Source organism: Erigeron canadensis, chromosome 2, assembly GCF_010389155.1.
Source record: "Erigeron canadensis isolate Cc75 chromosome 2, C_canadensis_v1, whole genome shotgun sequence".
NCBI lineage: Eukaryota > Viridiplantae > Streptophyta > Magnoliopsida > Asterales > Asteraceae > Erigeron > Erigeron canadensis.
The window spans coordinates 46,347,196-46,371,824 of NC_057762.1; the positions used below are offsets into that span (position 1 = coordinate 46,347,196).

Here is a 24,629-nt window from a genome sequence, read left to right on the forward strand (position 1 = left end):
TGAAGGAGTTCTTTGATACTGGTAAATTGTTAAGGGAGTTTAATGCCACTCTTATTACATTAATTCCTAAGGTAAGCATTCCTAATAAAGTGTCTGAATTTAGACCCATAGCATGTTGCAATGTGGTTTATAAATGCATAAGTAAAATTCTCACAAGTAGAATTCAGAATGGGCTAACTGAGATAGTGAGTGTTAACCAAAGTGCTTTCATCCCTGGGAGACACATACAAGACAACATTCTTATAGCCCAAGAGCTGCTTAGGGGGTACAGTAGGAAGAATGGGCCTAAGAGATGTGCTATGCAGATTGACATCCAAAAAGCTTATGATACAATGAGCTAGAATTTCCTTGAAAATACTTTGTAGAAATTTGGATTTCATGATATGATGGTCAAATGGATTATGGTTTGTATATCCTCTTCCAAGTTCTCTATTTGCTTGAATGGGAAAATACATGGTTATTTTAAAGGAGGGAAAGGGTTGAGACAGGGTGATCCTATTTCACCCTACCTGTTCACTTTGGTAATGGAAGTATTTAGCCTGATCATGAAAAAGAATATTGAGCAATCTGAGGAATTTAGATATCACTATGGGTGTAAGGAGTTGAAGTTATCTCACATGTGTTTTGCAGATGATCTCCTTGTGATATGTAAAGGAAATTGTGGATCTCTCAAAGTTGTGAAGAAATCCTTGGATGAATTCAGTGAGATGTCAGGTTTGAGACCTAATATGGGTAAAAGTACTATATTTTTTGGCTGCTTAAATGACAGAGAAAAAGGTGAATTGTTGGATATATTACCATTCAAATGTGGAAGGCTTCCTGTAAGGTATTTGGGGGTGCCTCTTTTAGATTAAAAAAAAATTGGGTGTTAAAGGCTGCAAAGTGTTGATAGACAAGGTTAGGAGCAGATTTGATTGTTGGAGAAACAAGAAACTCTCATATGCAGGAAGATTGCAATTGATTGCTTCTATTTTGGCTTCTATGCAAGTGTATCGCAGCCATCAAAGATTTGGCGAAACTGTTTAAAAGATTTATGTGGAATGCAGGTAATTCTGCAAAAGGTAAAGCTAGAGTTGCTTGGAAAGACATTTGCAAACCAAAGGAGCAGGGTGGATTGGGAATCAAAGATACTAAGAAATGGAATGAAGTTTTGTTGATAAGACAATTCTGGAAAATAGTGGAAAATAAAGGTTCATTATGGGCCAGATGGGTTAATGTGGTAAAGCTAAAAAACAAAAGTATTTGGTGTTATAATGTGGATAAAACAGATAGTGGAGGATGGAAAGCTATGATGGAGATTAGAGATCTGATTAAAAAACACATTTTTGTAGAAATTGGTGATGGACAGAGAACATCAATGTGGCATGACAGGTGGCGTGGGGAAGGACCTCTTCATGATTTTATCAGCAGGAGATCTATATATGATGCTAGAATGGATGATGATGATATAACAGTAGATAAAATGTCATTAATAGGGAATGGAAATGGCAAGATGGATGGTGTGATTAATACCCACTTCTAAGGAATAATGGTGTTCCAAATTGCAGTGGAAAAATAGACAAAATTATGTGGCAGACCAGGAATAACCAGATTGTAGAATTCTCAACTAGGCAAGCCTGGTATAACTTGAGAGAGGAGTGGCCAGAAGTGAAATGGAGGAAGGTGATATGGTTCAATCAATGTATACCAAGGCATGCATTTATGTTATGGTTGGCAGTTCAAGGTAAGCTTCTCACCAAAGATAAATTGGCCATATGGAATAAGAATGCAGAATTGGAATGTGTCTTCTGCAAGAGTACTGCAGACAGCCATGAACATCTCTTCTTTCAATGTGAATTTGTAAAAGATGTTTGGAAGGAATTAAAGCAGTACATGAATCATGTGCAAGAGGTGGAGAGTTTGCAGGATATGATCAGAGTAATGTCTAGAGAAAAAGAAATGAATAGACTTGCAGCAGTGGTTAACAAGCTCATTGTGGCTGCAGCAGTTTATTACATTTGGCAAGAAAGGAATGGTAGAATTTTTAAGAATCAACAAAAGAACAGAGATGCAATATGTCAGACCATTAGGGATATTGTGAGGTATAAGCTGATGAATATTAAAGTTAGGATGACAAGGAATGTAGAGAGGATTGCTGCCTTGTGGGAGTTGAAATGGTTTGGAAATTACCTCAAAGCTAAATAAGGAGGCAGCATTGATGAGATCATGGCTGCATTTGCGTATGGGAATAGTGAGTCATGAAAGATGGGACTACTTGGTCCCATATTGATGCAGTCATGAAGTGATTACTCTGGTTTGATGAGGTCTATGGAGATTCTGTACAAAATGTTGGTGTATTTGAGCTAGTTAGCAGAATTTGGTAGTTTAACATGCTTGTGAGATAGTTTTGTGTTAGTTGATTGATGTTAGGATTTACATTAGATTGAAGTATTGGACATGTCCAATAGTCTTATTGTAATTTTGTAAATTTTGGACAGTAATATAATTCACAATTTTCACAATATATATATATATATATATATATATATTTCTATGTCTGCAAACAAGCGATGATTCCCAAACCTTGGATTGTCTAATAACTTCTCGACGTTTCCCACTTTGATGAGCCTTACAAATCCAAAACGCTTACCCACTTTTGACAATCAATTAGATATCAACACATCTGTCACCGTGCCACATATCTTTGGTGGAAATCGTAGAAGGAAAGTTTGTGACAAATAACGTCATAGACATACGATTGAGTATATTACCTTTAGGTTTCGGGTTCTTGGCCGAAGCCCTCGCTTCCGTGCACCTCGCTAAAGTCATCCTGATGTTTACGAATCTATTCTCCTTCCGATTACAGACAACCTGTTTCCATCCTTCATTTGCATCCTCTCCGTTATTCTTGTTGGGCGGCGGTTGAGGGGAAAAAGTGGCCATATGTAATTGATTCTATCAAACGAAAAATAATTAAAAATAAAGATGAAAAGGGAAAACCGAGAATTGCTTGTTTCAGAATTGATATAGAATCAGATTGGTGGAGAATTGATTGTTTGAGAATGAAAATCAAAAGGATAAAAGAAATAGATGGTTGCGGCTGGAGACTCTCATTGGAGCTGTTCTCAATCTCCAATTGATCCTATGTTATTATGACACTGTTTTTTTTTTTTTTCATTTATGAGATAATCAAATTCCATATAAATATATCATTTTTATTAGATAGAATCGTAACATGTGCTTGGGTACGAATATTATTTCTGCAACCTGGTAATTTAATGAGTTTGGATAGATTCTATTGATAAAAGGGCTCCGTTATGTATATATGGATTTAGCTAGATCAGATGCTTGAATAATAGTTTAATAATGAAAAAGGGTATAATGGTCATGATATAAAATTTATTTGATGAAATAATTATAAATGGGTAAATATGTATATTTAGGATAAAATAATGGGTATATTTGTTATTTAAGTTTTAAGTTGAAGATATTTGTAATTTTGATAAGATATTTGGGATATTTGCAATTCTCCCTTAAAATAATATGACAAGCCAACGCTCAAGTATAGGTATCACAAGTAAATATGGTGTCGAATCATGTGAGTTGGGTAAAAAATTACTCATATATTTATAATCTAATATATTAAAGCAACAAACAAAAGATTTATTTTGTGCAAATTTAATTTGTGAGTGATTTTTTATCCAACATAGATGCATAACAACACGGTCACTTTCTTATACATATGAAAGTGAATATGGTGTTGTATCACATTTAATTTGAGTAAAAAACCTTTTACAAAGTAATTTTCTAATACATACAAAAGATGGATTCACATTTAATTTGAGTAAAAAACCTTTTGCAAACTAATTTTTTAATACATACAAAAGATGGAAGCCCAATCATTTATTAATTATGTAAAAATATTCAAAATATTAATATATGAAGGGTTTATCACCCAAATATTAATATATGATATGAGACAACACCATACTTACTTTTCCTATAAAGTCATTTTATCTTAATACAAATAATCTATAATATATTATATATCAAATCTCATTTTCAACTTTCAGCATTGAATTTTAAGTTTAAACAATTCATTAAAACTACATTACACCAATAATCTACACTACGTTCCGTTAGTCGCGGCCAAGGAAACCGGTTTGAGCCGACCCAATCCGACCAAACCGAAAATCGAACCCAGTCAAAACCAATTTTGACCAAATTGGTTCGGTTTCAAAGCCAAACCGGTGGTTCGAAACCGGTTCAGGGTTTCTGGGTTCAAATCGGTTTCAAACCTATTCGGTCCGAATACCATTTTCACTTAATTTCAAGTGGTTTTTTGTGAAATAACTTGAAGTTTTTTTGTGTTAATTCACTAAATATTATTCATTGGAAGTTATCTTGGGTCCTAGTCTTGAGTCATTAGCATTCACGTGGCCGAAAAACGATATACGTAGTTAAAAGTAATAGGTTCGGTTTTCTAATCGGTTTGGACCCGAACCGGTCCCAAACCTATCCAATCGGTTCGAAATGGGTTGGGTTTTCAAGCCTCCAAATCGGTTCCAAACCGGTTCGGGTTTGACCTCAAACCGATTTGGGTCAACACCCCTCCAAACTGGTTTGAACCGGGTCGGGTCCGGTTTGGGTCGAAAACCGACTTTTGCCCACGGCTACTCTCCGTTGCCACCATCACCAATCGCCGCTGCTACTATCGTGCGCCCTTCTATCGATCACCGCCGCCACCATTAACACTACCATTATGTATAGTTTGAAGTTGTGTTAATATATAATTCACCTTTTGGAGAATTTTTTTATTTATTTATGTTCCTTATCGAGGAGAGATGCATATGCTATAGGTTAGGTCCAACAAGCGTGAATCGGGTTCATGCTTTTATCCAAAGCCCAATTATAATTTGAAATTTTGAGTCAGATCAACTTATTTTGGGCCCATTACATAGAGAGTTGAATGAATGATTGCCAGTTTGCTACATAATTTTTCCATTGTCATTGTTTTTTTGGTTTTTTTTTTTTTCCGAACATTCAATCGGTATGCGACATCAGAGAAATCTCACCATATAATGGTGAAACCTTGTACGTACCCTAGACAACGAGATGTTGACCATGAGCCGTTACAAGTATTGTTATTGTTAATGTGAACAATTGAACATAAATGGAAGAAAGCAGTAAATGTGAATATTAGAGCTCAAAAAAGAAAAATATGGCACTGCCGAAATAAGATGTATGACTAGCTAGTATTAGCCACGATATTATTGAAAACGCTGTATCAAAAACTATATCATTGAATGAAATTGAGACGAAAAGTAAGTTAGACCTATATTTTCGAAACAGAAATTGTCAATGTAGGTCATATACCAAATAACTACTAATGTAAACATCAAACTTTTTTATTTTTTGTTATTATTAACATAAACAAAGTTTGACCCAATAACTTTTGTCAAACTTCGTGACATAGACATAAATATTATTTACACATGTTAGATAACTTAAACACCTGTAAAATGAAGTTAATCCGAGTATCAACTTGTTTTTCCCTTTCATTTTCTTTTTCCCTTTCATTCACGTAGATAAAGTTCATACATATATTAGTGAAAACTAGATGGCCGGATTCATGCATTATGTGACGGCATAATGGTAGTAACGGCGGCGGTGTAGTGGTAGTGATTGCAGCGAGTAGTGTAAGTTATCGATACAAAAAGAATAGTGTAGATACTTTGGATTTTGAGGGATATGTATTATAAATTAATTAATTAATAGTATTTCGAATAGACTAATTTTATTAGTGGTTAAGTATGTTAATTGTATACGAGTTTTTCGATATTTTAAAATCTGAATGGTTGAGAAAAAAGGAAAAAAAAGGATAATATACTATAAAGAGATTATAAATAATTCATAATTATCGTCTAAGGAATAATCTGAAGACAAGTTAAATGAATATCTTTCAGTGACAGTGTAACATAGTTTAGATTTTCCTAAACATTGTAATGTTGTATACTGTATTTGTAATTTGGTTTGGTGTGTAGTGTTTTTTAGATGGCATTTTGTTTTTTTCCGAACATTTTTTTGAATACGCATCAAGGAAACTTCACCATATAATGGTGAAACTTGCATGTATCTTAGACAATGTTATGTTGATTATGGGCCGTTACAAATATTAAGAGAGAAAAAACCCAAGTCTTGTCATCCGTAAGGATCAAATTCAAGATCTTAGATAAAATCGAAAGTGCATCTTACCAGTTAGGCTGACCATCATTGATAGATGTCATTTCGTTTGTTTATAATATTGTCATTAAAAAAACGTAGTTTGTCTAGTGATTTTTGTTAAAAACGAAAGTATAAACATAAACTTATTGATCAAGAAATGCAGCACAACATGGCACGTTAGAAATAATATTGGATGTATAAAATATAAATATGAAAAAATGGTTACGTAAGAAATCACCACCAAATCTTTACGAAAAATAATATATTCAGGTATCATTATTATATAGCCACATAGGCGCATATTGGTCGTGATCAATGTGTCTACTATGACAAAAATAAATAAAATCAATCACACTTTCATTCATGATGATAGAAAGTAACCGTAAATATAATTTGTCGATGTAAAAGATCGATTTTATAGCTTAAAACTAGATTTTAGACCCGTGTTCAACACTGAATACGGGATTTACGATATTAACAATATTAGATCTTCATACATTTAAGTCATAAAAGCTTACAATTTTAAAAAAACACGATTTTAAGTGTTATATTTTGCAAGTTGTAGTACAATAATTATAGGTTCCTCACTATCATTATTAGCCTAGACATATTGATGAAATTGTTTGATGTAGTCATTTTACAAGTCACATGCTATATATAACAATTTCTCCATTATAATATATTTTGAAACAGATGTACTCATAATGTGATATTATTAGGAAAAATAATTAAGAATTAAAATATAAACATATTTGTGATTCCGAACTTGACATTCAAGTATATGTATTTAATTATGATGCGCGTTCATAACACACATATGTTTATTTTCAATCACTTGTTCTATGATAATATGATCACAATTAGTATTGTTTTTATATTTTTTGATTTAAATTAGGACTTCTAATATTTGTTAATAAGTCATTAGGTTTTCAAATAACTTTTTGTTGAAAATATTTCATATGTTAAATTTTTTTATTTAATTAAATGATTGGGGATTTTAAAAAATTCTCTTAAGTTGATAACTAAAAATAAATATAAATTAAGTATTCAGGGTTAAAAAGTATAAATTAATGAGACTTTTTCTACAAATTAATATAAATATTAATATAATAATATATTTGGATAATAATTATTGGGATTTTTAATTTATAGTTTATCTAAATGATGACATTATCAAAAGTCAATTTGATGAAATCGAACGATGTGATTGGTTAATTAGTCATTAATTCAGCTGTCTTATAGTATATATTAAGATTAAGACGCTTACCTACTATTTGAGAGATATATCCTTTCATCTTTTAAAAAGATGTAGTACCCAAATAATTAGAGAGATATATTTTTAAACCTTTACAGAAAGAAAGAGTATCGATCTTGTAAAGAGATGATAATTTCATCACAGTTTAACCATACGATTTACTATTAATCAAATAGAATAGGTCAAAAGTATCATGTATCAAAAAGGCTATTAAAATTTTTAGAAATATTTATAAATTTTGTAATAGTACACATGCTTGAAGAATTTTAGGGGGTGTTTGTGTTTGCGTGCCATAATAGATTATGCGTTTAAAACTGCGTTTTGAAAAAGTAAGCATTCCCAACCCGCTTTTTCAAAACTGTGTTTTCTCTCTAATTAAACGCAGATAATCACTTATTTTGCTAAACACATTTTTTGATTATTTGTGTTATACAAACGCTATAATTAGATAATCAACTCAAAACTCAATCACAAACACCCCCTTAGAGGGTGTTTGGGATTGAGTTATAAAATGATTATCTGATTATTGCGTTTGTAAAACGCAAATAATCTAGAAAAATGTTTGAATAAAAAAGTGATTATCGGCTATGAAAACGTTGTTTTGAAAACGCATAATCTATTTTGAAAACGCAGATTTTGTTTTGTAATCGCAATACCAAACACCCTTTATAGTCTACCGGAGTTTATTCCAAGTTACATCCTTGATACCGTCAAAAAAAAAAATTTAACGTCTAAAAGAAAATATATTATTACCGATCTCTAGCAAGTTGCTAATGATCGAAAACAAAATAAATATAGTCTAGAGTTATAGTTAATAGAATTACAATCTACACTTAATCCGGTTCTTTAACTGCTAAGGTTGTGAAAAGAATAAAAAAAATCGTGCGAATTACAATTGTCCGAAAAGAAAAAAAACCCCAAACATGAATGTCGAATTACCGGTTTTCAGTTCACGTTTTTCTCGATGCTGTCAGTTTTGTTGCAAGTTACACATATGTAGTTTTTTCATTTTCGTGATTCACATTCTTCTCGAGTGATATCGCAACAAACTAAATAGTTTGGACTAATTAGTTCACTAAAATTATTCAGAAAAGTTGTAAACCGTGAAAATAAACAAACTAAAATGCCAAATCTTGCAATTATATAACTCATTCGACTAATAATTGTAGTTCATTTCTTTTAAAGAGAGAAAAAAAAATCTAAAATAAATAATCGACTTGCTAACTCTATTACATTAATTCCCTAAAATCAATAACGGATGGTGTATCCCAACCAAAATAGTGTGGGCCTCCATGTCTGTAATGACAAATCTGGTAGAGTAAAAACGGGTCCCTTGTCATTAATAGTCTGGCCGGGTTACCAAAAATATGGTCGGATACCAGATGTCCATTCAAACTGATTAAGATTGACATTTAAAACATTGATTTAATTATAAATCGTGTGAACGTATCAAAATCTTTAATTGATTTGGTATTGGTAAAACGTATACAACAAGATCAACAAAGATAATAAACTAATCCAATATTATCTTTTATTATACTAAAGCATAGTTGATCTAATAACTTATCAACCAATCACAACTCTCGATTTTTTAATTTGACTTTTTTTTTCAATTTTGACTTTAATTTACACTTTTTTGTTTTCCATCACAAATTTACACTTTTTACCCAATAATTTTAATATAATAAATAAATAATAGCTAATATATATCCAATATAATAATAGCTAATATTTATCAAATAAAACAATAACTAATATATATATATATCCAATAGTATGTGCTATCATATATATATATAATTAATTAAAAATAAATTAAAACTAATGTAAATATATTAAGATTTTAATAGTAATAATACTATTTTAATTTTAATATATACTGAACTAATGACTTATAAACCAATCATATCCCTCGATTTAATCAAATTGACTCCCGCTAATGTAATTATTTAGTTTTTTACATAATTTATTAATAAAAACAAATAACTAAAATAATTATTTTTACAATGTTATTAATTACAAGTATGTTTATATATTAATTCTTACTTATCTTTCATAATAATATCACACTATGAGTACAACTGGTTTCAAAAAATTCTTTAATAGAGAAACTATCATAGCATGTGCCTTGTGGAATGACTACGGTAAACAATTTTATCAAATAATGATAGTGACAATCATGTGATTATTGTATTACAACTTGCAAAGTATAACACTTAAAACCGTATATCATTAAAATTATAAGCTTTTATGAACTAATTTTATGAAAATCTAATATTGATAATATCATAAACTCCGTGTTCAGTGTTGAACACGGGTCTAAAATCTAGTTTTATATCAATATTAATATCTACGAAGTAATTGTTAATTACGAGCAAAAAAAAGGGAAAGTAATTCAAATTGCAACTAAAAAAATGGAAACTTAATAATGCAATCGAATAATATATAAAAATAAAAAAATATATATTTATAACGTAGTAAATCATGACTTAAAATATAATCAAAAATTAATGCCCACGTATCATTGCGATGATACAATATGAATATAATAATGTAATGTAATTTCCTAAAGATTTTCAATTAAAATAACTTAAAATAGTTGTCAAGCTGAGCTGGATAATTGAATGTACACATTGGCAAGGCCCACGTGGCAACAAACGAGTGGAGATGAGGTAACCAATATGGCAAGAAATCTCTCTTAATGTAAGAATAAGGAATGAAATTACTAAGTTACCCCCGAGCCGATAATTTCCAACTGGCACAAAATAACCGATGACGTGGAAATTATTCTATTCCCATTTTCCAAGTGGAATATACCCCCCACTAAACTCTAATCATTGAGTATTTAATTTGATTTTTTTTTACAAAAACCACACTAATAATATTTCTCTCTCTCTCTCATCTCCCCCCTTCCTTGTTCCTTCCTCTGTTTTCTGCTTTGTGTTTGATTCAGAGGTTAATATTCATTATATATATTTGTGTGTGTTATATATATACAACCTAGTACTTTGTTATTTTAAGGTTTAAAGATTTTTATCCAGTTAAACGCACAGGAAGTATTTCAAATGTCTTTTAAATTTTTGCTTCTTTTTCATAAAAAATCAATAGTTGAAAAAACTGAGTGGGAGAAGGAGAGATATTTTTAGTATGTGTCTATGTATATATGCTTAAGTGAATTGTTGGTCAATCGAACTTCCTCTGCTTTTGCTGGTAATTGAATGTTGTTGGTGCTATGTTTAATTGATAATATATATGTATTAATCTGGATTGTTATGATGAAATTTATATTTATGAAATTTTGAAATTGATAGGAATGTCAACTTCGGTGATGAGCGATGCGATGGTGATGCCAGTAATAGAATTGGAATCGCAATCCGCTGTAACGAGGAAAAACAATAATAGGGAGGCGGAGGAGGAGGAGAAGATGGAAATCGAGTTTGCGAATTGCGATTGTTGCGGATTAACGGAAGAGTGTACGAGGGCATATATGGAAAGGATCAAACAGCGGCATCAAGGCAAATGGATCTGTGGATTGTGTAGTGAGGCCGTGAAAGATGAGATGGCGAGGAGCCAAAAGCTTATCAGCTGTGAAGAAGCAATGACTCGCCACACCTCCTTCTGTAAAGCCTCCAGATCACCACCAGGAGGACCGCCTCCCAATCCGGCTATTCATTTGATTTCCGCTATGAGAAAGATGTTATTCAAGCGTGCTAATTCTGCCCCGAGGTCCATGCCTAGTAGTCCCATGAATAAAACCGAATCTGCTGGAGCTGGACTGTTTCGATCCGAGAGCTGTATGCCCACATTAACTCTTACCGTTGAATCCTCGTCCTCGGAAGAACAACAACAACATGGGGACTCACATATATCGTAACGATTCCTTATCTCAAGCAAATGAACATTGTTAATTAGTTTTTTTAAGTTCTTGTTGCTGCATTTGGGAGACTTGATTAAAGTTAGATGATTTAGTTAATTAGTGCTCTCATAAATACTACTCGCTACTAGCAAACAGAAACTTTTTTCTTCTTAATTTTTGTCTTATTTTGCTATAACTTTTATCTCATACTTTCTTTCATTTTTTTATGTTCTACAAAACACATTTGTATCTTATGTCAAATTTTGGTTGGGATCGTCGTGTGTGTTATATCTCGGATGACACTTTTGCTTTCGAGTGTTTGTCACGACGAGTCAAGAGAATTGCTAGCTTCTCTAAGCTGAAATTAGATGAAGCTGAATGAATGGGTGCATTGTCAATTAAGCTAGTTGTTTTCTAGACGAGAATAATATTTTTGGCTTTTTTTGTTCATACTTTTAGCTTGTAAGCAAGATTCCCCATTTCTTATGGCTGGCCGCAAGCTAGTTTACATACTATCACAAAAAAGTGGCAGAAAGGCAATAACAGCGGTACAACTAAAGATGCCAATTTTCTAGCTTGTACCTTTTAATACAACATATTTTTGCTATTTTAAAGTTTGTATAATGTTTTGAAAGAGTTGGTCGGGGAAAGTGCAGATGAATTTATATGCAAAAAAAATGAAAAGACAAGAATGTAAAACCCCTCAACTAAAAAGTTAAAGATTAGAGGTGATATGCCAATTATCCATGTCCATTTTGGTATGCATTTGTAATGGCCTACAAATGTAATGTGAGAATCAACCATGTGACACAAAAATATAACTGTCTTGATATATAAATTAAAACCCCTTTTCAATCATTTGACAAGGAAAGACTATCAAACTGAAAGAGATGTCCAAATGTCGAGTGCGTTTAGAAGAGGTATTGGTTGAAAAAGACCATAAATAAAAGTTTTACCTTTACATTTTAGAAATTGGATATATGTTTTGTTGATCGAAAAAAAAATAGAATTCTTAAAATTTATAAGTAAATAAACCAAGTTAGATTTGTTTATTTTTGTTAGTCATTTGCCTTAAAAGATCTACAACACATAAGCTCTATTAACTTGTCTTTCTCTCTAGAGAGATAGTTTTGTCTTTTTTCTCTCTAAATCTGACATCGAGATCCGATTTATTCACTTTTGGCTTTGGTTTCGCCTTGTCGTCGATATTATTTTTTCAAGGGTAAAGCCCTAAGCCGGAGGCCCCTCAAGTTGCAGCCTTCTTACTTTTGATGATAGTAAAACTGTCTACATCATATTTTCCTTATACGCCGCTTTGTCGGGATTTGGGTTCCGTTGTGTAAGCTCCATCAAATGTGTAATTACATACAACTTATTTTGAAAAGGCAAAATTATACGGCTACAACCAGTTAATATTTAGACAGCCGTTCAAAAAAAAAAAGTCAATATTTAGACAGTATTAGTTATTTTAAACAAAACTTGAAATGACAACTTATTTATTGAAGAATCAACCCGGATAAAGACCTTTTGGTAAAGCTATACGTATATACATACAACTCTACTGAATACAGTGTTTGAATGTATTTACTTTCTATAAATTATGTATCCTCAACGTCATAGGTCGTATCAAACTATCAACCTATGATGGCCTACAAGTGTTCCTTGAAAACGTTTGCACAAGCAGTCGGCCAACATTCTATTACAAGACAATAAACTTTTGTATTTGCAAGATACATATATCATAAATACAAATAAAGAACATTAACATGTGGATGGTGTAACATGTCAAAGCAAGAAATGTATGGACAAAGTAAAGGTTAAAGAAGCAATGATCATAAATGGGAAGTTTGAAGTGATGCATGTGTATCGTGTGGTAGATATACGCAAATAGTTTTTGTTTGTTTGTATAGCATGAAAGCCCAAGGCATGTGCTATCCAATTGAGTCAATCTACACAATCCCCTAGGCGGGCGTAACTTATTTTATCCTATTCTGTTTTTTCTTATCGATATTTGCACTCATCCTAAACTATACGAACTACTATGCTTCAGAAGAACTCTGAAAGAAAGACATTACTTTCGGATTTAATTAGATTGCTTTCATATAAATCAAATGGAACATAACTTTGATCAACAAACTCGATAGCCGTCTACAATTTGTAAACCTTTAGCAGGCCAAAGAGGTGAATAGGGTCCGGAAAAGACTTTCTAATTAAATAAGGTAAACGAACTTGTGGTTGCCGATTACACTAATTAGTTATAAATTTATGAAATGAAGTTGTCCAATTGGTTATCTTTGTGTTGAATTAGTTGTAATATATAGAATGAGTTGTAATATATGAGTATATATTACACCATTCAAAGCTTTGTTAAGGGTGTTTTCGTTCCTCCCTATCCTTTTCTATTTTATTTATTTTCTATTTATTTTTTTCAAATAATAACTATAACTTTTATTTAATAAATTAAAACTGATACTCCCTCCGTCCCATTAATAGTGTCCACTTTTTAGTTTTCAAAGTCTTTTTTTAACAACTTTGACCATCAATATTTTTATTTTTATTGCGTAATACTTGATGAAAGTTATAAGAATAGATAGAGGTTTAAATGTGTTTTCGTTAGATATAACTTTCGCCAAATATTAAATAATATAATAAAAGATATTTAAGGTCAAACTTACAATATATAAACTTTGAATATTCAAAACTGGACACAATTAGTGGGACGGAGGGAGTACAATATTAAACTAATACAACAAAATAAAACACGAAACTACAATCTAAAACGACGACACAAAAAATAAATAAACTAGCGATTAATTCCCGTGATCATTATGCGATGAATATGGTCAATGAGATCCATCCGATGATCTTCGTGTATGTTTGAGTCATGTATCTCTGCTAGACAAGCATTTAACTGATGTGGCGCAACTGGAGTATCTGGAATATAATCAGGACATGATGCGTGATCCCCATCTTTTAAAATCAGGTTGTGAAGAATACAACACGCATACATGATCTTACGGATGGGGAGTTCATCCATTTGTCTTGTCGGTTCTTTAAGTATTTTTCAAGCGTGTTTTGATAATACCAAAAGTTCGCTCCACATCCTTCCGTGCAGCCTCTTGTGCCCTCGCAAATCGAATCCTTTTCTCACTGATTGGATGAGGAATGGTTTTCACAAACAACACATATCTTGGGTAGATCCCATCCACGAGGAAATACAGGTACTTATATTCAGTCCCTATTATTAGTGAATGGAACGACTGGTGCTTTGTAGTCTTCATAGTACTTGAATAAGGGAGATTGATTCAACAGATTAACGTCGTTGTTTGAATAGGCAACACCAAATTACAAGTGCCAAATCCATGTATCATGTGACGCCACTCCTTCAAGCATTATTGACGGCTCTTTTTGGCCACCTCTCGTGTATTGGCCACGCCAAGCCACCAGACGATTCTCTCAAGCCCAGTGTGTACAATCAATGCTCCCTATATATACATATATATCCGAAACTATGAACTATGTAAAATATATATATATATGTGTGTGTGTGTGTGTGTGTGTGTGTGTGTGTGTGTGTTCTAGGTAAAATAAAACAAGTATTAAAATAAACCAAATAAAGCAATAAGTTTCTCTTCATTGATAATTTATGAAAATCATTGTGCATCAATTACTTCGTGAATCTTCGTGCATCAATTTAATAATGAATTAAGGGTCAAGATCTTGTTCTATTTGTTTTACTTTAATACTTGTTTTACAATACCCAATCGTCTGCTCATCCGAAATCGGGTTCTAAAGAAATTTGTATCAAACTTTGGTTTTTCAGCGAAATAATCTCACAAAAGACGATCATGTGACCCAATACGATTGTCTCTGTTTGTATGCCTTCTTGAAGAGGAGGCAGTCTCACGGACTTCTTGATCAATCGCATGATGCGTGATTGTGAAAATGTTAACTAACTGTTCCGCCTCATTAGAAGCATTCGAGTCCAATGGCAAATTTGGGGGTGTTTGGTTAGATCCGAAAAATAAATGGTTGTTGAAGTAAGGGTTCATGATTTATATATGTGTGTATATAATATAAATGTAATGTATGAATTCAGGGGTAATGTTGTGTTGTTCCCGCCGATAGAAAAAAAAAGACAAGAACATAATGTATAAATAAAAAAAAGAAAAAGAAACAGGAGGAAGAGACAAAGATGAGATAGCCGTTGATATGTGGCGCCCACCTTTTTCCCCCCTTTTCTTAGCCCACAACGGTCGAAAATCGAGAGGAAGTCGGGAACGACCACTACAAAGAATGTTGCATTTGTCCACATTTTTAGTAACAAATTAAAAATTTTGTCACTTTTTTATGTGTGTAAAAATGTATAGAATTAAAAGTGTGTAGAAATATATCTACACTAACTAAAAGTGAGAACAAATATAACATTATTTGTAATGAGTCATTCCCACCCAATCGGTACCGGTACCATGGGACAGTGTTCACTTGGGTACCAGACCGATACCTACTCGGTGAGACGGTGCCTATGGCACTCCATGCACGCTAATTTTCACACCATTTACTTTCTTTTTTTCATTTGGTAAACATGCATGGTTTCTGACTGGTGCAGGAAGTAAAAGATAATGATGATACTTTTTTTCTTTCGGTTTTCTTTTGGATTATTGGGGACATTTGGTAAGTTTTGGTTTTAAATTATATGTAATTGGCCGGGGTACTAAAAGTATAAGTAATATAATAAGTGTATGTTTATATAGTATTAATGCCTCTTTGCAATCAAATTTGTTTCTTGTAACATTTTTTGAAGTAAACTATTGCTAAATGTTGTTTTAATAATTGAAAACGTAGTTAATTTATTACATCAATGAAGGAGGTTTTTTTTGTTTTTGGGAAAACATGGAACTGTGCTGTCGGACCTCCAAGGTATGTGGCTAGTTAATTAAAATCCTATATATTTGATGCCAAAACCTATAATATCGAAACATATTATTTAACTAACACGATCAATCTTATTTTATGTAAATTTCTGTCAAGTGTCATTCCTGTTTAGTTAGTTTCATATAGTAGTTGTAATAAATTATCACAACTGAGAATAAATACATTGTATTTTCTAGAAAACGAGAGCGTAGTTACGTGTGAATTTTCAAAATAGTTTCTAAAAAAAAGTCAATCAAGATATATATTGTTACTTTATCATTATTTCTTTTATTATTGGACAAGATTGAGAGGCCCGACCCAATTATGACCAGATCACGAAACATGGTCACGAGGTCAATTGCGAGCTTCATATTTATGGACAACTGACTTGTCTCATTTATTTTGTCATTTGGTATATCCCATCTCATAAGACAACCACCAAATAATTGGGGGACTTGGTTTTTTCTTGGAATAGTATGTGTCACGAGTCCATAATTAGTTATAAAGAGTATTAAATTAATCCTACATTTGTATTGAAAGATATATCCATTTTAACTTATATTGTTTAGAGAAAATGCGACAAAAATGTTTCTAGTTGGGTATGAAGACACAACTTATTCATGTCCACCAACCAGTTAATTTGCTAACCTGATTTTAAGGAATGGTTGAACGTAGCTATGAGCCGGTTACGAGTCAAGTTTAACATAGTTAAAAACATTCGGTTATGTTAATAATTCTCATGGGCACATAACATATATGTGGTTAACAAGTTATATGTTATGTGGTACTTGCCTACTATGACAAATGGAAAACGAATTTTCGTTTATAACGTTATTATAGTCGGTATATAACTACTGAACTACATACCTATTTGTAATTTACACTAACAACATTGTCTTAAAATTAGGCCCACACTGTAATGGACCATTGACCCACATTGTAGTCCATTCAACAAAATTTAGGTATGTATGTATGTTAGTACGTATACTAGAAAATTTATCCGCGCGTTGCAGCGGGGTAAAAAAAACTATAGTAAAAACTTCAGATTTTACATGATTAATATAGAAAAATAGATGAACAATAGAAGTAATCCACTGAAATTAAATTGAAGATGTAAATATCATTTATATAGGTACTACCACACCTAAGCTGAGTGTTAAATAGTTTTATGTTCACTTTTTTCATTAAAATATCATCTTAATTATATTACCATTTGCTATGTATGTATCATATAGGTACCTACGTACATTATAAAGGTGGAGTAAATATTATTTGACAGGTACCATCCAAAGCTACCTTGTATTGATGGTAGTACGTATACTATTCCATATGTACACTACTCACCATTTTCATAATGTTTTACATAATTTTTGTGTCCACCTTAATTTTTCTTTTTTCTTTTATTACCACCCACAGTCACCCACCCACCAAGTGTCCCAGGTTTGTAAAACTGTGGACTTTTGTTTCTTTCTTAATTCATATCTATATACTTTCAACCTTTCCTTCCCTCCTAATACTTATTACTCGTATTTTGTTATGACTCCCTTTCTCTGTCTCTCTTGCTATCAAACCCGTATAAATCATTTTTTTATCTGATGAAACAAAAAGTTTGTCTTTTTTACTTGTTTTCATTCTGATAATTTCTGGCACCCGGATAAGTCATTTGACAGCAGTTTCATGGCAGCAGTTCCCGCTAAAAGTTGGAGACGACGGAAGTCATCGACCTATGGCTACTTGATGACTTGATGTTCTGGCAGTAAGAAAGTAGTTGTCTCATTTTGATGCCTACTTTTACTTGTTGCCGGTGTTCCGGTGGTGGTTGTTAGGCTGGTGGTAATTACCGACGATGGTGGTCGTCGATGTTTGTTCCCGGTGATAGATGAAGTAAATCAGTTGGTAAGAAATGGCCTATGATTATCGTGGTCAAGTCATTGAAGTAGAGAAGTGTAAATTTGTAATAAGTAATGACAGAGAGAGGTGGTGGTTACTGGCGGGTGGTTGTGTGTTTGTATGTGTATATACAGTGTATGTTGTATATGTATATATGTATGCCTTGAAAGTTACTTTCTGCAAATAAAAAAGTACTTTTACTTGTGAGAGAACCGACTCTAAGTTTTTAGTATGCAATATATGCTTGTAATAGATGTAAAGAAAGTAGTAAATAGTACATTATGCATAAATAGTTGTAAAAAACCAGTTGGTTTTTAGTATATAGGTTAATATCTATCTAGAGTGACAGAAAAATATCAAAGATATAATCACCCCTTTACGGTTTCACCTTTTATTTTGGATCAGGTTCACCTTTGCTTCAGTTTTATTCATTAGCTCGCGGTTTCAAACCCGGCTAAGACCTTATGTGATTTTTCTTGGAATGACACAACTGGATTATAGGATTGGGGCTATCTATTGTTGGACACCTCGATGAATATCGGGCTTCATAATATAAGAATTGTTGGCCCGTTCGTTACAAAAAAAGTATCAGCCAAGTTGTAAGTAGGTAAAAGATATTGATGTAAAATTAAGATAAAATACGTTGAGAAGCTCTTTTACTACGAGATTCGATCAAAAACAATGTGATAAAACTCAAAACATATGATGAGATAAACCGATATAAATCTTTAAGTATATATTTTTGAATCTAATAATAGCTCTGTTTCATTTTAGACCACGCAATATGAATACTTTTAGCTATCCTACATCCCTACCTTGATCAGCTAAAATTCTACGATAGTATCAAGAAATGACTGGAGAAGTCATTACATAAACAAACATATTATGAGTAGTCTAATTAAATAAGCCCATCATGATAAATCTATCTTAATCTTATTTTAATTTTAACTACATTACATTATAAAGTATTTGACCTTCCTATTTTTTTTTAAAAAGAACTTATCTACCCAAACTACTCATCTCATTTATTCATTAATTTAAATATCTTCACTTAATATACATATAATACCCTTAATAAAATTATTTACAACATACATCTCTTAACTATTAAAATAACAACAATACCTTCATTTATATCAATTATTTATATATTAATAATAATCACGCCACTACCGCCGCCGCCGTCCACCGTCGTTGCCGCCACCACCGCACAGCCGCATCGAACGGATATATGACTAGTATATATGAAAAGTATATTGGTTAGTTTAATTTAGGGAATGTGAGGTATCATAGCCACAAGCTACATACACAACTCATAAATCATCTGTTGGCAGCTTCACGTTCGTTATCAAACATATGTTATGTATTCGATCAGATTCCAGAGACCTGCCAGGGTTATATTCGACCCTACCACAACCTCATCTAATTATTTACTTTCTCTTTCACGTTGACCCTACTTCTACGTGTCTTTTATTAAATGGTAACGGAAACGTCGTTATGCATGTATGTGCTTATCGCTATATACCTTCTCTACACATAAGTTATGTGCATCAAAAGCAAAAAAAAAATAAAAACTAACATAATCTTGAGTATATCTTTTACAAGCTAATTATCTAAATACATAATACTATAAAGCATTTAGAAAACACTATATAGAGAAAAGTTATACTATGAAAACTTAGAATACTCATAATTTTAGTTTAAAAAAAAAAACTGAAACCAAATTCTTTCTAGGAAAATGCAGTGTTTCTTAAAACAAGTCGTTAAACACGGAAATCATTGAGTTTTTGTAACACCAAATATTTATTGGGATCCCCTCACTAAGAGGTCAAACTAAAGTCAAATGTTATTATATAAAAAAAAAAAATTCATAAAAAGATAACTTTCAGTGAGCAACAGGCCGTTTCCGGCAATAGAAAGAACTACCCAACTAGATCTAAACATTCTCCATATATTTCGGCACCGTATCTGAATTTTGGGTTGTTTCCGTTTTCCATCATATTTTATATATATATATATATATATATATAAGTTATTTTAAGAACCTTTTTTTTGCGAGAACCTTTAAGAACTTTTCAAATCAAGCCCAACCGATGATTGTTCTTTACATGAAAATTATTTTTTGACTGTTTTCTGAATAACTTATGTGTAACTTTGAAGTTTATAATTGTGTAGAGGCATGGATTATCATCCGTTATACAATTATGTAGATATTTGGATTCTTGATCGCATGTGTACGAATATTGCTATGATCACATGTATGCAAGTCGATCACATGTAATCATAGCAATATTCGTGCACATGTGATCAAGAATCCAAATCTCCACATAATTGTATAACGGATGATAATCCATGCCTCCACACAATTATAAACTTCAAAAGTACACATAAGTTATTCAGAAAACAATTTTCATGTAAAGAATAATCATCGGTTGAGCTTGATTTGAAAAGTTTTCAAAGATTTTCGTAAAAAAAAGTTTCTTAAAATAACTTTTCAATATATATATAATATATATATAATACAGTACACAATATATATACATGTATCTGAACAACAGCTTAGGCCATTCTGTTATGTTCATTCTTCTAATTGTCTTTTTCCTCATCTCGTGTTTCACCGGAAAAGATTGAGGTGTGTGGACCAAATGAAATTGAATAAATAGACATGGAGTATTGTTTATTGGTATTTGTATCATTGGACATTTTCGTAAGTAACTCATTTACGTATTCTCATTTTCGGTCCACGTAAGCAAAATTTAATGACATGGGAGTAGTGACGTTACACTTAATAAAAGACTGTAGTTAAAAGCTAAATATATTATCTTTATTGTGAAATTTATAAAAAATGAATCTTTTTAATTGACGAAAATTAAATAAGTTCTCCTTATTAGAAATTTTGTGTAAAAACCTTTTTATAGATTTTTCTCTATTTAAAAATGATTATTCAATATTGATTATTGATTTTAATCTATAAGAGTTAAGATTTTTCTTTCCAAATTAAATAGCAAAGCTTGAAAAGCTGGTGGGGATCTTAATCCCTTTTCCAAGCATGTATAATAAACATACACAAGTTTTACAAACTAGACTTACAAGTTGAGTTGAATAATAACTAAGGTTCGGGTTTTGAGATACCCAGACATACATTAAAAAAATTGTGACAGGTATTGCACTTACTTTTACACGTGGCACTAAAGATACTGGATGCATATTATAAATCCGAGTTTAGGAAACCTAGACTTTTCAAAGGAAAAAAAAAAAGGAAACCTAGACTTTGTAGGTGGTTGTTGAACATTGTTTGTGATTATGAAACTTGGTGCATAGTAGTAGACTACTAGTAGACAGTTTGGGTTTCAAAAATTGGGCATCCGTCCCTTGAATGGTTTTGTTGATTACCGGTTTCTATAAACAGTCTTAAAGGATCATCCAAATTAAAGTCATATCTCACTTGTCCAAAAAATTCTCGGACAACCAAACTAAAGGATCAATAATTCAAAATGTAGTGCAAGCTTGTGATACACATCAGAATTAGACATTTGCAAGCTTAAATGCGAAACATCATTAGATAGATTAAACACACTGCGCAATTACTTCATTACTTAGTTGCTATTTAAAATCCTCCTAAACTGGACTAGAATAGAATGGACGTACTAAATATTATGTGAATTGAGTTGGAGGAACTTCTGATGATAAAATATTAAGTGAATGAACTATGATTAGGATGACTCTATGATGATAAGTGTCATAAACAGTATAATCTACTTCAATTTTATTTATAACACATACACACCCAATTAATTTACCTAGACAGATATAGTCACACAACTCATAAGTTAGTTAAATTAGAGATGAAAAAAATAAATAAAATAGAACATTTGTGACAATATCGATAACATTTTAGTCCAGCCCGTAGCTTTAGGAAATGTATCTATTGTTATTTGTTATTTATATTTACATTACTCTGATGATGATGTTCGGATGATTATTGGCTTAATTAAAAAAGAATCTAAGATATAGATAAAAATAATATAACGTAGTCCTTACTATGTAAAATAAACAAAAGTTGAAAAGTAAATCAGGGCAATACAACTAAATGTTAGAAAAGAATTTGCGGACTTATCAAACATCACTAGAATTATGCATGTGTAATGCGACGGCGGGTGCGACGGTGGGGACGGTGATGAGGGAGGCTGTGTTGGTGAATGTAAAAACAATTGATGTTAAAGGTGATATTGTAGTTATTTTAAGTGTTTGGAAAATTTCATTAATGGTTTATAGGTATATTAGATGGAAATGTTTAAATTAGTGAATAAAAGAGAAGGGTATTTTTGAATTTTCAAAGGTAGAAATTTAAGAGAAAAAAAATGATGGTTTACTTTATTATAGATAGTATAGATATAAATTAAAATAACTTTTAACTTCCCCTCCTTTATTATTGATTATTTTTAGTGATTGGTTGATATCACATTTCTCAAACAATAAATACTTTGATTGGTTGAAATATATATAAATTATTGTATCTCAAAAGATGTATTAGAAAACTTTCCATATATACTATACATATATTTAGAAAAATGAAGATCGAATAAAAGTCCCTTTTACATCAATAAAACTTAAAAAGAAAGAAAGAGAAGAGAGAACGTACAGATGATGATGGAAATGGTGGGTGATGTTGATGGTGGGGGTGGTAGTCCGTGCCATGGCAGCCAAAACATGTGCTCAGTCCATTTTTCAGCATGCAAAGCCTCACATGTTCTCAATAAGTCAGTCTATACACATTCAATTTCAGTTTTCATTACTTTAAATTATTATGATGGTAAAAAATTTACATAATACTACTCGCCTGTATTTTAAATCTAAAGAAAATGTCACAAATGATCTCTGTGGTTTGTTATATTCGCATTTTGTTCCCTGTACTTTTTTTTCATACCAACTGGTCTCTGCCTTCTTTGTTTTCGTTGCCAGAAGCCCTTACACTAACTTCTGTTAATTTAAGGCCGTTAGTGAGGGTATAATTGTCTATTTACATAAAAGAAACACCCTTCTCCTTCATCCTCTTTCTTTCTTCTTCCAACAATCTGACCACCACCACAATCACTATAATCCGGCCAAACTTTTTTTTTTTTGAAACGACAGAGCAAAACATTTTTTTTCAGATCTCTTTTCATTTCAATTTTATACATACACTTTAATATATCTATCAATATATCCCGTCTATTTATAATCTAATAAACAAAACAGACACAGAAGCATACACACAAGCATATATCTATCAATATGTAACAAACAAAACAAAAACCACCACAAACACCACAAGAGCTCGAATCAGGCCAATACAAAAAAGATGATTATACACTTAACATACATACACAGATTTTAATTGTGATAAACCTAAAACATAAATAAAAACCAAATCAGCTAACCCAATACAATTGGTACTCCAACCGAATAAATGTTTCTTAGAAAAAGATGTTTATGACTTCTTTTACAACTCCTAGTCTCCTATATAGGATTAGTTAGTAAACCAAGTCGTTTATGCCCATGAAAGACATGCCAAGATATGTAAAAAACACATAGTAATTGCGATTAAGTCATAACAAATGTTGCAAAATTCGACGATTCAATCAAGTCCAAATCCTTAAATCATCAACCAATCACCAACCAACAAAAACATAACCTAAACATTTAAATCAAACACAAGTACTAAAAACCTCAATTTTAAAGTTAAAACACAATACCATATAAGATCAATCCTTCTGAGAAATCAAAACCCTTCCAACCTCAAAGATCAAAAACGCATCAATACACGCATACATCACCTGCTAGATCGAGAGATATTTGTGCTTTTTCCGGCAAAAGAACATAGCGGGCAACGACGATGCTTCGTAACGTCGGCAGTGAGTATTCCGAACAATGGGTTTTCGAAAGAATATAGGATCCCCTCTGTACAGATAATAGAAAGAAATAGATACATATATAACACAAATATATTTATATATATTGAACGGATGGATGGATGAACGGAAACAGAGAATATGGGATAGAAATTATAGGATCTTTTGAAACAGAGAAAGGATAGGAACAAATTATTTTTTAAAAGAATATGGATCTTCCTGTACAAACTATATAATATATATACATAATTTTCTAAAGAAGTTGTGATTATTAATTGAAAAACGTTTTTATCATATATAGTCCCTCTGATTGTTAAAAGGACGATTATATCCTCACGTGGTTCGCACGTGAAGGGTTTTAACAGCCAAATTAAACAGAAGTTATTGTCAGAGGCTTCTGGCAACGAAAACGAAAAAGACAAGGACTAGTTGCAAGAAAAAAAAACACAAGGAGCAAAATGCGAATTTGACAAACCACATAGACCATTTGTGACATTTTCTCTTAAATCTATTCATATATTAAAATGTATTGAAAAAATATTGGACATGATACTCGTATTATACTAATTGCAAAAGGTACAAATTGAACAAAGATGAGCAAACAAATACGAGTACAATA

General features: G+C 31.9%; 2 protein-coding genes and 1 long non-coding RNA gene across 5 annotated transcripts; 2 read left to right on the plus strand and 1 right to left on the minus strand.

The window, feature by feature from the left end:
- Positions 1–1,566: 1,566 nt before the first annotated feature.
- LOC122588377 lies at positions 1,567–2,184 on the plus strand. Its single transcript, XM_043760482.1, has one exon. The coding sequence runs from the start codon at positions 1,567–1,569 to the stop codon at positions 2,182–2,184; it is 618 nt and encodes a 205-aa protein (XP_043616417.1).
- An 8,149-nt stretch (positions 2,185–10,333) lies between these two features.
- On the plus strand, positions 10,334–11,489 carry LOC122589278. Of its 2 annotated transcripts, none has more exons than XM_043761553.1 (2): positions 10,334–10,414; positions 10,771–11,489. In XM_043761553.1, the coding sequence occupies exon 2, from the start codon at positions 10,773–10,775 to the stop codon at positions 11,331–11,333; it is 561 nt and encodes a 186-aa protein (XP_043617488.1). In that variant the 5' UTR covers positions 10,334–10,414; positions 10,771–10,772; the 3' UTR covers positions 11,334–11,489. The 2 variants fall into 2 exon arrangements, with proteins under 2 accessions (XP_043617488.1, XP_043617487.1); XM_043761552.1 differs by lacking the exon at positions 10,334–10,414 and adding an exon at positions 10,443–10,669.
- Positions 11,490–14,007: 2,518 nt separating this feature from the next.
- On the minus strand, positions 14,008–24,250 carry LOC122589262. 2 transcript variants are annotated; one of them, XR_006322247.1, is made up of 3 exons: positions 23,855–24,250; positions 22,762–22,885; positions 14,008–14,800 (listed from the first exon to the last, which is right to left on the minus strand). It is a non-coding gene; the product is annotated as an uncharacterized LOC122589262 (long non-coding RNA). The 2 variants fall into 2 exon arrangements; XR_006322246.1 differs by lacking the exon at positions 14,008–14,800 and adding an exon at positions 19,209–19,354.
- Positions 24,251–24,629: the final 379 nt, after the last annotated feature.

Coding starts and splice junctions, on each gene's coding strand:
- LOC122589278 (XM_043761552.1), top strand. CDS start 10,615: ATGTATATATGCTTAAGTGAATTGTTGGTCAATCGAACTTCCTCTGCT. Junction 10,670..10,770: donor AACTTCCTCTGCTTTTGCTG/GTAATTGAATGT, acceptor TGAAATTGATAG/GAATGTCAACTTCGGTGATG.
- LOC122588377 (XM_043760482.1), top strand. CDS start 1,567: ATGTGGCAGACCAGGAATAACCAGATTGTAGAATTCTCAACTAGGCAA.